The sequence below is a fragment of the Alosa pseudoharengus genome, unplaced genomic scaffold (genome assembly GCF_046254945.1).
Source record: "Alosa pseudoharengus isolate Yale_2024_CS ecotype anadromous, Long Island Sound unplaced genomic scaffold, YU_APseudo_1.1 YU_APseudo_1.1_scf_8, whole genome shotgun sequence".
NCBI lineage: Eukaryota > Metazoa > Chordata > Actinopteri > Clupeiformes > Clupeidae > Alosa > Alosa pseudoharengus.
Genome location: NW_027468870.1, coordinates 30,099,874 through 30,114,793, shown reverse-complemented (window position 1 = coordinate 30,114,793; position 14,920 = coordinate 30,099,874). Strand labels below are relative to the sequence as shown.

The following is a 14,920-nucleotide window of genomic DNA, read 5'->3' as shown; positions in this document are numbered from 1 at the left end:
ATTAGAACGATCATGCTTTGTTTCCAGTAATGCTGAAACAGTTTGGCAAATTGATACTGTGTCTGCGTAGAATGAGGAATACAGTTTAATGCATGCAAAAAATATAATTAAATTCTTTCCTGCCCTTGAAACTACAGCAGAATTGTGGGAGAAATACACTGCATGCAGAAATTATAGACAGAATAACAGACTTCACAGCATCTGCTACAGAGGATTCGTTTGCCTTTAGAAGACGTTTTGCTCTTAAGATGAATCACACCCAAGTGTACTGCAAGTAGAAAACAATAATATTTATGTGCTGTTTTGTTTGTTTGTTTGAATGTGAAATTGTTGCAGCCATAAGTTGAGCGCGAATGCTTTGGTTTGGAGGACCACAGTGTGATTCCAAAGGCGTAGTTTGATCATTTATGCAGTACACCAAAAATACTCTGAGAGGCACTATTTACCAACTTTAGCCATTTACAAGCGCATCAACACCCCTTGAATTAATATTATAGTAGTGAGTCCTATAGGGTGTCCATGATAGCAAGCGACAATAGACGTGATAGTCTAATATTAAAGGAGAATTGTCGACATTTCTTTTTTGTTACGTTACAATCATTGGCATTTAGCTTCTTTTTGAACAAAATTGTTTTTGGAAAACATGAAGAAATCAGAGCGGATTTTTCATTTTGGTGCGATGTTCTGGATTGCATTCATTGCTGTGTCTGTGCGTACTTGCAATGGCGATCTGAGCTATTCCGTACCAGAAGAAATGAAGAAGGGCACGGTATTTGGCAATATAGCCAAGGATCTTGGTCTTGGTATTAAAGGACTATCAGACCGGAAAGCTCGGGTAGATATGGAAGGGAATGAAAAACGCGTTTTTGATCTTCAGAGAGGAGAACTTGTTATTGCAGACAGGATAGACCGAGAGGAGCTCTGCGGATCGAAGCCATCATGCTCGTTAAACTATGAATTCGTTTTGGAGAACCCTTTGGAATTGCATAGGATTACACTGCAGATTGAGGATATAAACGACAACCCACCTCGTTTTCCGAAGAGTGAGATCAGATTGGAAATCAGGGAATCTGCTGATAAAGGCGCACGTTTCCCACTGAATGAAGCGCACGATTCCGACGTGGGGCGAAACGGAATTCAAAGCTACTCACTGGAGAGGAACGACCATTTTGTCCTAGCTGTAAATTCAAATTCGGATGGAAGAAAATACAGCGAATTAGTTATAGATAAAGAGCTTGACAGGGAGCAGCAGCAAGAGGTGACATTGTTGCTTACTGCTAGTGATGGAGGATCTCCACAAAGGTCTGGAACAGCAGTCATACGTGTTATTGTGCTTGATGCAAACGATAATCTTCCAGTATTCAGTGAAACCGTTTATAAAGCCAGTCTACCCGAAAACTCTCCTTTGGGTACTGTTGTTGTGACTGTAACTGCCACAGATGCAGATGAAGGAGCAAATGGTGAGGTAACCTATGAATTTAGTCATATATCTGACAAAGCAGCTAGACTGTTCTCTATTGATGAAGTGTCTGGGGAGATCAAAGTAATTGGAACTATAGACTATGAGGACAAAAATAACTATGAATTAAGGGTTTTGGCCAAAGATGGTGCAGGGTTGGCATCCAACGCCAAAGTTGATATAGAGATCACAGACGTTAATGACAATGCTCCAGTGATATACATCAAATCACTTAATGTGCCAATCCCTGAAAATGTAGCCCCAGGAAGTGAAATAGGGATTATTAATGTTCAGGATAAAGATACAGGGGGAAATAAACAAATCCGTTGTTCCATTCAGCAGAATGTTCCTTTTAAGTTAAATCCATCTATTAAAAACTATTACACGCTAGTTACTACAGCTGATTTGGACCGTGAACTTGTAGGTGATTATAATGTAACAATTACAGCTACTGATGAAGGATCACCACCATTGTCTTCCTCCAAGACAATCCATCTCTCTGTCTCTGATGTAAATGATAACCCTCCTGTATTTGAACATCAGTCCTACAGCGCATATGTGACTGAGAATAACAAGCCTGGCTCCTCTGTCTGTTCTGTTACTGCGAGAGACCCAGACTGGAGACAGAATGGCACAGTGTTCTACTCTCTGTTGCCCAGTGAGGTCAATGGTGTTCCGGTCTCCTCATATGTATCCATTAATGGAGACACAGGGGTGATCCATGCTGTGAGGGCCTTTGACTATGAGCAGTTCAGAAGCTTCAAAGTTCAGGTTGTAGCCAGAGACAATGGTTCTCCTCCACTCAGCAGCAACGTGACTGTGAGTGTGTTCATAACAGATGAGAATGATAACTCTCCTCAGATATTATACCCTACTCCAGAAGGAAACTCTTTCATGACTGAGATGGTTCCTAAAGCTGCTCTTTCTGGCTCGCTGGTCTCCAAAGTGATCGCTGTTGATGCTGACTCAGGACAGAATGCGTGGCTGTCGTATCAGATCGTGAAGTCGACTGATCCGGGACTTTTCACTATTGGTCTCCACAGTGGAGAGATCAGGGCTCAGAGGGACATTTCTGAATCTGACAGCATGAAGCAGAACCTTGCGATCTCAGTGAAAGATAACGGACAGCCCTCTCTCTCTACAACCTGTGCCGTATATTTACTCATCTCTGATAACTTGGCTGAAGTTCCTGAACTGAAAGACATGTCTTATGAGGAGAGCAATTCTAAACTCACATCTTATCTGATCATTGCTCTGGTGTCTGTTTCCACATTTTTCCTCACTTTCATCATTCTCATTGTGGCCATAAGGATTTGCCACAGGAGAAAGCCCAGACTGTTGTTTGATGGAGCAGTAGCCATTCCCAGTGCATATTTACCTCCCAACTATGCAGATGTTGATGGAACTGGAACTCTCCGTAGTGCTTACAACTATGATGCCTATATGACCACAGGGTCACGTACCAGTGACTTCAAGTTTGTAACATCCTACAATGACAACACTCTGCCTTCTGGCACCACTCTGAAGAGGAGTCCAGGAGACAACAGTGACTGTCTGAACTTCACTTCCCTTGACTTCACTGAGAATGGATCTAAATGCTCCACTCTGGTAAGCCCATTTTAAGATAGTTTCTGACTTGAATTGTTTTCAATTATATTTAAATTATATTTACTACAGTTAGATGAGTACATTAGCTAGAGATTTGGCTTCTTTTTGAAGGTGCTTTTTTGTGTTTGTGCTTATTTTCAAGTTTCCCTGTAAATAATACATATACGTATTCATTCTAAACATTCATTTTTTTGGCTTTACTCAAATTAACATATCCATAATAAGTGTGTGGATTGTTTGAATACAACAGCAGTGAGTTTGTTCCTTTTGTCCACATTTCCACTTCCATATGCAATATTGAAGTGAGTCTAAGGCTAATTTGAGAAGTGATTTTATTTGATCCTAAATGTTGAATGCTACAAGGTTAAGGGAGCACTCTAAACTAATGGTGTAGTGGCTGTTTTCAGTACGGTAGTAGACTCATCATTGCACTGGCCTTGAAAACACTCTTCTCACCAGTGTCACACTAAAGAAAACTAAATTGAAACCAAATTAAACATTATGGAAAATGTTTCTACAGACCCCAGTTGACAATGTCTATAATGGCCTTGTGAATGTGAAATAATGCTTTAATTGGAGATTTTGTACATATACATCCTCTATTGGAGATTTGGTACATATACATCCTGTATGAACGTTTCCTGATTTCTTTTATTGGTATCGTGGCTTGATTTAACTGCACAGAGAATATTTTGTGCGCCAGAGATATCTCCTATCTTTATTCTTGAATTATGTTTCATGGAGCCTTACCACCCCTTACTCTGTTCTGCCGCTGCTATTTTCTATCTTTCCTTCGCACTCTTCTGCAAAGTAGCAATGTTTCAATTGCTAAACGTAATATTCTTACGCGCACAGTTTCAGCACCACACTAGTGGACAGCGACCGGTTGTCTGTTCTGTTGTGAAACATTTGACTGTGCGGCTTATTGGCTTTTTATAACTTTAGTCTTGTGTTTTTAATACTTACACTGCCAAACAACGTGTGCATAATATAATTATTGTTACTGTGAGAAAAAGGCTCGTGTCATGTGTGTATGTGCGTGCGCGCGGAACTGCATGTTGCAGCTTCTATGTTCATCACAGCATAAAGACATGAATAAATGGTCAGTATCCACTTAAAGTAAACAATATTTATGAAGCCGACCCTAACATATAAAATCTTGCAGTTCTGTTTTTTTTTCTGGGATATTAATATGATAGACAATTGAAAGGTTATTTTTTAACCAGTGAAATTCAGTTCAGTTTATTTCTGTACCCTGCAATTCGGGTTTAGTACTCAGAGTGTCGCCCTTGGCTAGTCTTTCTTTTTAACAGCAGGCTGCCTCCCACTACATTAATATTAAGATTGCGATTAGGCTACATCCAGAAAGGCCAAACAGTATCGGCGGGTCTCAAAAAACCTTAGGAGGAGACCGCCTATTATATATAACCTCGTCGTAAACATTGTTAGTTTTCAGTTGAATTGGATGTTTTGTTTATTTGTTCAGAGACACATAACACGTTGATGTCATGGGATATAACGAGGTTTTCTCGTCGTGGATTTTTAATTTGGCATGGATCTTTGTCTCTCTTCATGTATGTCATGGCGACTTAAGCTATTCGGTTCCCGAGGAGATGAAGAAAGGATATGTGGTTGGAAATATAGCGAAGGATCTTGGGCTTGATGCAAAGAGTCTTTCTTACCGTGAGTCTCGCTTGGATACGGAGGACAATGACAAACGCTTTTGCGACATAAATCAACAAACTGGCGAATTCTTTGTCATTGATAGAATTGACCGTGAGGAGCTCTGCGGATCTAAAATATCTTGCAATCTGAAATATGAACTTGTATTAGAAAATCCACTCGAACTACATCAAGTATCTCTCCACATTGAAGACATAAATGACTACTCACCTGTTTTTCCAAAGGATAAGATCAAACTAGAAATAGCAGAATCTGCAGCTAAAGGTGCAAGATTTCCTTTAGATGAGGCACATGACGCTGATGTAGGCCGAAACGGTATACAGAGCTACTCGTTGGAGAAGAATAACCATTTTACGTTAGCTGTGCATTCCAATTCCGATGGTGGAAAATACAGTGAATTGATTTTAGATAAAGAGCTGGATCGTGAGCAACAGCAGGAACTAGCTCTGCTGCTCACTGTTACTGACGGGGGTACACCGCAGAGATCTGGTACAGTCTCCGTATATGTCGCTGTTTTGGATGCTAACGATAATTTGCCAGTGTTCACTCAACAAATATATGAGGCGAATCTTCTTGAAAACTCACCTTTAGGCACTGTAATTGTTACGGTTAGTGCAACAGATGCAGACGAAGGAGCAAATGGCGAGATTACATATGAATTCAATCGTATATCTGATAAAGCAGCCAGGCTCTTTTCAATAGATAGAGTAAGTGGAGAAATTAAAGTAACTGGACCCATTGACTTTGAAGAAAAAAGGGAACATGAAATACGTGTTCAGGCAAAAGATGGTGCTGGACTAGCCTCTACTGCCAAGGTTGTTATAAATATTGTGGATGTCAATGACAATGCACCAGTTATATTTCTGAAGTCATTCAAGAATCATGTTTTGGAACATGCTTTGCCTGGCACAGAGGTGGGCATGATATATGTGCAAGATAAGGATTCAGAGGGGAATAAACAGGTCCGTTGCACTATTCAGCAAAATGTGCCATTTAAATTAACTCCATCTCTTAAGAATTATTACTCACTAGTTACCACAGCTGAACTTGATCGTGAACTTGTCAGTGATTATAATATTACTATTATGGCTACTGATGAAGGCACTCCACCACTGTCTTCTTCCAAAACAATACATCTGAGTGTATCTGATATCAATGATAACCCCCCTGTATTTGCAGAGCAGTCCTACAGCGCATATGTGACTGAGAATGACAAGCCTGGCTCCTCTGTCTGTTCTGTTACTGCGAGAGACCCAGACTGGAGACAGAATGGCACAGTGTTCTACTCTCTGTTGCCCAGTGAGGTCAATGGTGTTCCGGTCTCCTCATATGTATCCATTAATGGAGACACAGGGGTGATCCATGCTGTGAGGGCCTTTGACTATGAGCAGTTCAGAAGCTTCAAAGTTCAGGTTGTAGCCAGAGACAATGGTTCTCCTCCACTCAGCAGCAACGTGACTGTGAGTGTGTTCATAACAGATGAGAATGATAACTCTCCTCAGATATTATACCCTACTCCAGAAGGAAACTCCTTCATGACTGAGATGGTTCCTAAAGCTGCTCTTTCTGGCTCGCTGGTCTCCAAAGTCATAGCTGTTGATGCTGACTCAGGACAGAACGCGTGGCTGTCGTATCAGATCGTGAAGTCCACTGATCCGGGACTTTTCACTATTGGTCTCCACAGTGGAGAGATCAGGGCTCAGAGAGACATTTCTGAATCTGACAGCATGAAGCAGAACCTTGTGATCTCAGTGAAAGATAACGGACAGCCCTCTCTCTCTACAACCTGTGCCGTATATTTACTCATCTCTGATAACTTGGCTGAAGTTCCTGAACTGAAAGACATGTCTTATGAGGAGAGCAATTCTAAACTCACATCTTATCTGATCATTGCTCTGGTGTCTGTTTCCACATTTTTCATCACTTTCATCATTCTCATTGTGGCCATAAGGATTTGCCACAGGAGAAAGCCCAGACTGCTGTTTGATGGAGCAGTAGCCATTCCCAGTGCATATTTACCTCCCAACTATGCAGATGTTGATGGAACTGGAACTCTCCGTAGTGCTTATAACTATGATGCCTATATGACCACAGGGTCACGCACCAGTGACTTCAAGTTTGTAACATCTTACAATGACAACACTCTGCCTTCTGGCACCACTCTGAAGAGGAGTCCAGGAGACAACAGCGATTGTCTGAACTTCACTTCCCTTGACTTCCCTGAGAATGGGTCAAAATACTCCACTCTGGTAAACAATTTCTTTGCAATTTTCTGAGTATATGTTTTGTGTGAATGGTTTCTGCTTTTAGGTAGCAAAGGTAGCTTTTAGGTAGCTTTTAAGTAGAAGACATATAATAGGGTTCCCTACTTAACGTTGTCCTGCTGCAGATGGAGGAACCTCCTATTAAATGTTATTTGAAATCGTGCTGCTTACTAAACCAGGTCAGCAATATGCATTGCAACTTATTTTGAAAATAGCACAGGTGTTTTTTTTTTTTATAAAGAACAAAATAAATTGAGCCAAACTTCTTGGGATACTCTGCAGTAACGTATAGGCCCAACTGGGTGTTGCAGACCCGCATTTGAAGAATTCTGTCTAATTGTATTAAAACATGCATTTATGCAAATAGACACACTACTTTTTCTAAACTTGTTTCCCCTTGAGAAATGATCAGATCCTCTATTCATCCTCAGTCTGTCTTCAGACTTTTTACTTTTTGGTCTGTCTGAGTTATTGGTAGTAATAGCAAAGGCATTGCCTCTAAATGTGTTTGGTTGGATTGAATAGTGATCTGTTTCAAGATCTTGTTGATGTTGCTTTCTTGTGTATGTTTATGAAACAGTTTCAGATAGTAGTTTCAGGCCCTATACATTAAGAGGACTACATATAATTCAACTTTTTCTCATAGTGTAAAATCCAGAACAATGTTTTCAGGCAGTTCATTTCTTTGAAGATCTGTAGTGAAATTCGACAGTGAGACAATTATTTGTCTGTACATCATATTTGTTATAGTTTAATCTGAAAGTTTGAATTGAAAATCTGAGGAGATACACCATATGTTGGGGTTGACATAAGTTTTCTCTGGAATAATATGCAGGTGTAGTGGAATCTATAGTAAGATATTGTATTTCCATCCATCATTGGTGAATGAAGTTAGAGTGTCCAACCACAGCATCCATTTGGAACAAGGACACACAACTACATAAGCCTTAACATGACCATGACCAATATAGTTTTATGCATTGACTTAACACGACCAATGTATATTGTTTTATACATACATTTAATTTATAGTGTTTTCAAGTGTTATAAAATATAGAAATCTATATCTGTTGTATTATGTCATTGCACACCACCATAAGATATAAATTCAAAGTATGTGCTTCAATACAGGTAATGTGCCCGAAAATACTCAGAGTGGCGCTATTTACCAAGTTTTATCCATCTTTAAATCCATCCACACCCCTTGATTTAATATTACAGCAGAGATTAGTTGTTATCCATTGGGACGACGATCACTGTAAAAGCATTGCATTTGTACTCTAAACCGTGAAGATATTTTCCGACGGTATTGGTTTTTGTGTGACATTATATTCCGTGGAGACGTGTTTGATGTTCATCTACAATATACTGTTTGGTTTGTGGTAGCATAATGGTGAAATCAAAGGGAATTTCACATTTCCGTGCGGTGTTCTGGATTACGTGTGTTGCTGTTTTTGTGCGCACTTGTTATGGCGATCTGAGCTATTCCGTGTCTGAAGAAATTAAGGAAGGCACTGTGTTTGGAAATATAGCAAAAGATCTTGGTCTTGGTGTTAAAGCACTGTCAGATCGTAAGGCTCGGATTGACATGGAAAGTGATGACAAGCGTTTTTGCGATCTTCGGGGCGGAGAACTGGTTATTACAGAGAGAATAGACCGCGAGGAGCTCTGCGGTTCGAAGCCGTCATGTATGTTAAATTATGAATTCGTTTTGGAAAATCCTTTGGAATTGCATCGGATTGCACTGCAGATTGAGGATATAAATGACAACTCACCTCGTTTTCCCAAGAGTGAAATCAAACTGGAAATCAGGGAATCTGCCGATAAAGGTGCGCGTTTTCCTTTGGATGAAGCCCACGATTCCGACGTGGGGCGGAACGGGATACAGGCCTATTCCCTTGAAAAGAACGATTATTTTATCTTATCTGTGCATTCCAATTCAGATGGGGGTAAATACTGTGAATTAGTTTTAGACACAGAGCTTGATCGTGAACAGCAGGAGGAGCTGTCATTATTGCTTACAGCTAGTGACGGAGGCTCTCCACAAAGGTCTGGCACTACAGTCATACGTGTTATTGTCCTTGACGCAAACGACAATCTTCCAGTATTCAGTCAACCAATTTACAAAGTCAGTCTACCTGAAAACTCTCCTGTGGGCTCTGTGGTTTTGACCGTGACTGCTACAGATGCTGATGAAGGCGCAAATGGGGAGGTCACCTATGACTTCAGCCGCATATCTGATAAAGCTGCCAGACTTTTCTCTATCGATGAAGTGACAGGAGAGATTAGAGTGATTGGCTCAATAGACTATGAAGAAAAATATGAATATGAATTAAGAGTTCAGGCAAAAGATGGTGCAGGGCTGGCTTCTCAGGCAAAAGTAAACATAGACATAACAGATGTCAATGATAATGCTCCTGTGATACATATTAAATCACTTAATGTGCCTATTCCTGAAAATGTAGCCCCAGGAACTGAAATAGGGATCATTAATGTTCAGGATAAAGATACAGGAGGAAATAAACAGATCCGTTGTTCTGTTCGGCAGAATGTCCCTTTTAAATTAAATCCATCAATTAAAAACTACTACACACTAGTTACCACAGCTTATTTGGACCGTGAACTTGTAGGTGATTATAACGTGACAATCACAGCCACTGATGAAGGCTCACCACCATTGTCTTCCTCCAAGACTATTCATCTCTCTGTGTCAGATGTAAACGATAATGCTCCTGTATTTGAACATCAGTCCTACAGCACATATGTGACTGAGAATAACAAGCCTGGCTCCTCTGTCTGTTCTGTTACTGCGAGAGACCCAGACTGGAGACAGAATGGCACAGTGTTCTACTCTCTGTTGCCCAGTGAGGTCAATGGTGTTCCGGTCTCCTCATATGTATCCATTAATGGAGACACAGGGGTGATCCATGCTGTGAGGGCCTTTGACTATGAGCAGTTCAGAAGCTTCAAAGTTCAGGTTGTAGCCAGAGACAATGGTTCTCCTCCACTCAGCAGCAACATGACTGTGAGTGTGTTCATAACAGATGAGAATGATAACTCTCCTCAGATATTATACCCAACTCCAGAAGGAAACTCCTTTATGACTGAGATGGTTCCTAAAGCTGCTCTTTCTGGCTCGCTGGTCTCCAAAGTGATCGCTGTTGATGCTGACTCTGGACAGAACGCGTGGCTGTCGTATCAGATCGTGAAGTCCACTGATCCGGGACTTTTCACTATTGGTCTCCACAGTGGAGAGATCAGGGCTCAGAGGGACATTTCTGAATCTGACAGCATGAAGCAGAACCTTGTGATCTCAGTGAAAGATAACGGACAGCCCTCTCTCTCTACAACCTGTGCCGTATATTTACTCATCTCTGATAACTTGGCTGAAGTTCCTGAACTGAAAGACATGTCTTATGAGGAGAGCAATTCTAAACTCACATCTTATCTGATCATTGCTCTGGTGTCTGTTTCCACATTTTTCATCACTTTCATCATTCTCATTGTGGCCATAAGGATTTGCCACAGGAGAAAGCCCAGACTGCTGTTTGATGGAGCAGTAGCCATTCCCAGTGCATATTTACCTCCCAACTATGCAGATGTTGATGGAACTGGAACTCTCCGTAGTGCTTACAACTATGATGCCTATATGACCACAGGGTCACGTACCAGTGACTTCAAGTTTGTAACATCTTACAATGACAACACTCTGCCTTCTGGCACCACTCTGAAGAGGAGTCCAGGAGACAACAGTGACTGTCTGAACTTCACTTCAATTGACTTCCCTGAGAATGGCTCTAAATGCTCCACTCTGGTAAATTATTTCAATATTTGATAAAACATATTTTATAATTATACCTTTTGATTGACCGGTGTCATTCTTACACACATCTTTCCAAGGTGTTTCCATGACATTCAAGCAATTGTTGAATTTCCATACATGTTCTCCCTTCATTAGAAGATGATTCTAAATTCTGCTGGTATCGTGTGATTCAAAGGTTTTGCCATACATTTGGTTTGGTTGCTAGTGTAAGGCCCGTCTTTTGCCCAAACCTTATGCATTTCTAAAGAATTCCTTTTGCAGTCAATTTACATGTGTGGATGCCTGCGTTTGATCTGTATTTTCTTAGCTGGCCATGGCCAAAGATCCCCAACACCCGCTCATGCATAAAGTGATAAGAGAAAACTTAGTCCTGGACCTACTTGATGTCCTTTGGTGAGATAGGCCAACCTCATTATCATACAGTATTGCTCTGTAAATATGTGTTGTGAATAATACATTCATGTTTGGTCTTGAATTAATACTTGTAATGTGGGCAACAGTCTGATTATGGTTTTGGTACAATTTAATGTATCTGTGCATAGTTGTAGATTAAGAATTAAGCTGTAGCATAAAGTTATGATATCCACCTGGGCCACACCCACCCAACCTCAGACAACAAAGGCTCTGATGAGTCGGGGGTGGCCCAAGTGAATGATAAAAGTGGAGGTTCTGGTCCTCCTGGGGCTTCTCTTCTCTTCTCTTCTCTTCTCTTCTCTTCTCTGCTCTGCTCTCTTCTCTACTCTTCTCTTCTCTGCTCTTCTGTCTTCTTTCCCATCTTGGGGCTCTTCCTCTCTCTCCCCCTATTCTTATATATATATATATATATATATATATATATATATCATTTATGAGCGTTTTTCTTACAGGCTAGTTAATGTGTTGTAGTAGGCTTTGGTGATATTGTTTGAATGGGCATTTCCATATAGTTGGCAACCTCAGCATATTTTTGAGAGGTAATTGTTGATTTAACTGAACAAAAATAGAATGCTACATAGTCTCTGTTATAAGTACTTTGCATTGCCGTTTGGGACTCACTCAATGCATTGTGAGTAGGTGATTGTTTGTGTGCTATGGAATATGTATTCATGAAAGTGATTCACTTAACATTGCGGTAATGTCAGCAGTCTGGAAGCTGTTTATTGGTGTCTACATGTGTTAGCATTTTAGGCTGTAGAAAACCGCCTCTGTGGGGATTTATATCTCATTTTATTTTCTGACTGTGTAGCCTAATCATGTTTTCTAAAAAAACAATCATGACTGGTTGGAAGTAATACTGACCCAGTTTGGCACAGCAAAGCTGCATGTGTAGTGTTATTGATTAAGTGTAAACAATGATAGATGTCTCGATTAACAATATTATATAAGTCAATTAATTAATTCCCTTCCATCTGAAATAAACCAAAAGGAGAACTAAGCAGCATGCTGCCGTTATGATACAGATTTGAACTTGGCTGATTTATCAGACCATGTCAAGTCTGCTACAAGGGATTCCTCTTCATTTAGAGGGCCCAATAATTATTTCGAAACAAGTAGGCCTATACCCAACTGCATTAATAGAACACATACAAATACCTTTTTGTGTCTTGTGTATGAACAAATAGTGTAACTACAGCAGCCATCTGTCTAGGTTGTATGCTGGGACTAGAGTTCCACGCTGTGGGCGTCTTTATAGGTGCAGTACCCCAAAAAATACTCAGAGTGGCACTATTTACCTATTTTAGCCATTTACAAGGGTATTCTACACCCCTTCATTTAATATTACAATACAGAGTGGAGAGTGAGACGCGCTATCCATGAAAGCAACGACAAGGTGAAAAGCAATGATGTGGTAGTCCTGCGCTAAAATACTTACAAAGACATCTTATGTTATATGTTACGTTTCAATACATTGGTATATATTTTGTTTGCTTCTGAACGGGAGTACTAAAATGTTTTGTGATAGCATGATGAAGAAATCCGAAAGGAATATTCATTTTCGTACAGTGTTCTGGATTACGTGTGTTGCAGTGTTTTTTCGCACTTGTAATGGCGATCTGAGCTATTCCGTGGCAGAGGAAATGAAGAAAGGGACGGCGTTTGGCAATATAGCCAAGGATCTGGGTCTCGGTACTAAAGGACTATCGGATCGCAAAGCTCGAATAGACATAGAAGGGAATGGCAAACGTTTTTGCGATCTTCAGGGAGGCGAACTGGTTATTGCAGAGAGAATAGACCGCGAGGAGCTCTGTGGTTCAAAACCATCTTGTACATTAAATTCCGAGTTAGTTTTGGAGAACCCGTTTGAGTTGCATCAAATAACTCTACAGATTGAGGACATAAATGATAACTCACCTCGCTTTCCGAAGAATGAAATTAAACTGGAAATCAGGGAATCTGCCGTTAAGGGTTCACGTTTCCGTTTGGATGAAGCGCACGATTCCGACGTGGGGCGAAATGGATTACAGGCCTATTCCTTGGAGAAGAATGATTATTTTATCTTAGCAGTGAATTCTCATTTGAATGGACGAAAGTATAGCGAATTGGTTTTAGAGAAAGAACTTGACCGGGAGCAGCAGCAGGAGGTGACATTGCTGCTTACTGCTAGTGATGGAGGCTCTCCACAAAGGTCTGGAACAGCAGTCATACGTGTTATTGTGCTTGATGCAAATGATAATCATCCAGTATTCGGTGAAACCGTTTATAAAACCAGTCTACCCGAAAACTCTCCTGTGGGCACAGTGATTGTGACAGTAAGTGCTACAGATGCAGATGAAGGAGCAAATGGTGAGGTTACCTATGAATTTAGTCATATATCTGACAAAGCAGCTATGCTGTTCTCTATTGATGAAGTAACTGGAGAAGTAAAAGTCACTGGAAAAATAGACTATGAGGACAAGTATGAGTATGAGTTATGGGTCCAGGCAAAGGATGGTGCAGGGTTGGCCTCTAATGCCAAAGTTGATATAGAGATCACAGATGTAAATGACAATGCACCTGTGATATCTATTAAATCACTTAATGTGCCTATTCCTGAGAATGTAGCTCCTGGGACAGAAATAGGGATCATTAATGTTCAGGATAAAGATACAGGAGGAAATAAACAGATCCGCTGTTCCATTCAGCAGAATGTTCCATTTAAATTAAATCCCTCATTTAAAAACTACTACACACTAGTTACTACAGCTGAATTAGACCGTGAACTTGCAGGTGATTATAATGTAACAATCATCGCTACAGATGAAGGCTCTCCCCCACTCTCTTCTACTAAGACAATACACCTTTTTGTATCTGATGTAAATGACAATGCACCTGTATTTGAACATCAATTCTACAGCGCATATGTGACTGAGAATAATAAGCCTGGCTCCTCTGTCTGTTCTGTTACTGCGAGAGACCCAGACTGGAGACAGAATGGCACAGTGTTCTACTCTCTGTTGCCCAGTGAGGTCAATGGTGTTCCGGTCTCCTCATATGTATCCATTAATGGAGACACAGGGGTGATCCATGCTGTGAGGGCCTTTGACTATGAGCAGTTCAGAAGCTTCAAAGTTCAGGTTGTAGCCAGAGACAATGGTTCTCCTCCACTCAGCAGCAACGTGACTGTGAGTGTGTTCATAACAGATGAGAATGATAACTCTCCTCAGATATTATACCCTACTCCAGAAGGAAACTCTTTCATGACTGAGATGGTTCCTAAAACTGCTCTTTCTGGCTCGCTGGTCTCCAAAGTGATCGCTGTTGATGCTGACTCAGGACAGAATGCGTGGCTGTCGTATCAGATCGTGAAGTCGACTGATCCGGGACTTTTCACTATTGGTCTCCACAGTGGAGAGATCAGGGCTCAGAGGGACATTTCTGAATCTGACAGCATGAAGCAGAACCTTGCGATCTCAGTGAAAGATAACGGACAGCCCTCTCTCTCTACAACCTGTGCCGTATATTTACTCATCTCTGATAACTTGGCTGAAGTTCCTGAACTGAAAGACATGTCTTATGAGGAGAGCAATTCTAAACTCACATCTTATCTGATCATTGCTCTGGTGTCTGTTTCCACATTTTTCCTCACTTTCATCATTCTCATTGTGGCCATAAGGATTTGCCACA

At 40.8% G+C, this 14,920-nt stretch overlaps 2 protein-coding genes and 1 pseudogene across 2 annotated transcripts in view; all 3 read left to right on the top strand.

The window, feature by feature from the left end:
• Positions 1-679: 679 nt before the first annotated feature.
• On the top strand, positions 680-3,082 carry LOC143112676 (protocadherin beta-15-like). The gene has a single exon (XM_076274948.1). It carries the CDS (start codon positions 680-682, stop codon positions 3,080-3,082), a length of 2,403 nt encoding a protein of 800 aa, XP_076131063.1.
• Positions 3,083-4,570: 1,488 nt separating this feature from the next.
• On the top strand, positions 4,571-7,026 carry LOC143112675 (protocadherin gamma-A12-like; annotated as a pseudogene).
• A 1,337-nt stretch (positions 7,027-8,363) lies between these two features.
• LOC143112540 (protocadherin gamma-A11-like) overlaps positions 8,364-14,920 on the top strand; it is a 143,869-nt gene continuing 137,312 nt past the window's right edge. Inside the window, exon 1 of the mRNA XM_076274807.1 lies at positions 8,364-10,828. Coding sequence (XP_076130922.1) covers positions 8,405-10,828 — 2,424 coding nt within the window. The 5' untranslated portion in view covers positions 8,364-8,404. The remainder of the gene's footprint in view (positions 10,829-14,920) is intronic.

Bases quoted from the DNA above. Each gene is read 5' to 3' on its own strand.
- LOC143112676 (XM_076274948.1), top strand. From the start codon at position 680: ATGTTCTGGATTGCATTCATTGCTGTGTCTGTGCGTACTTGCAATGGC.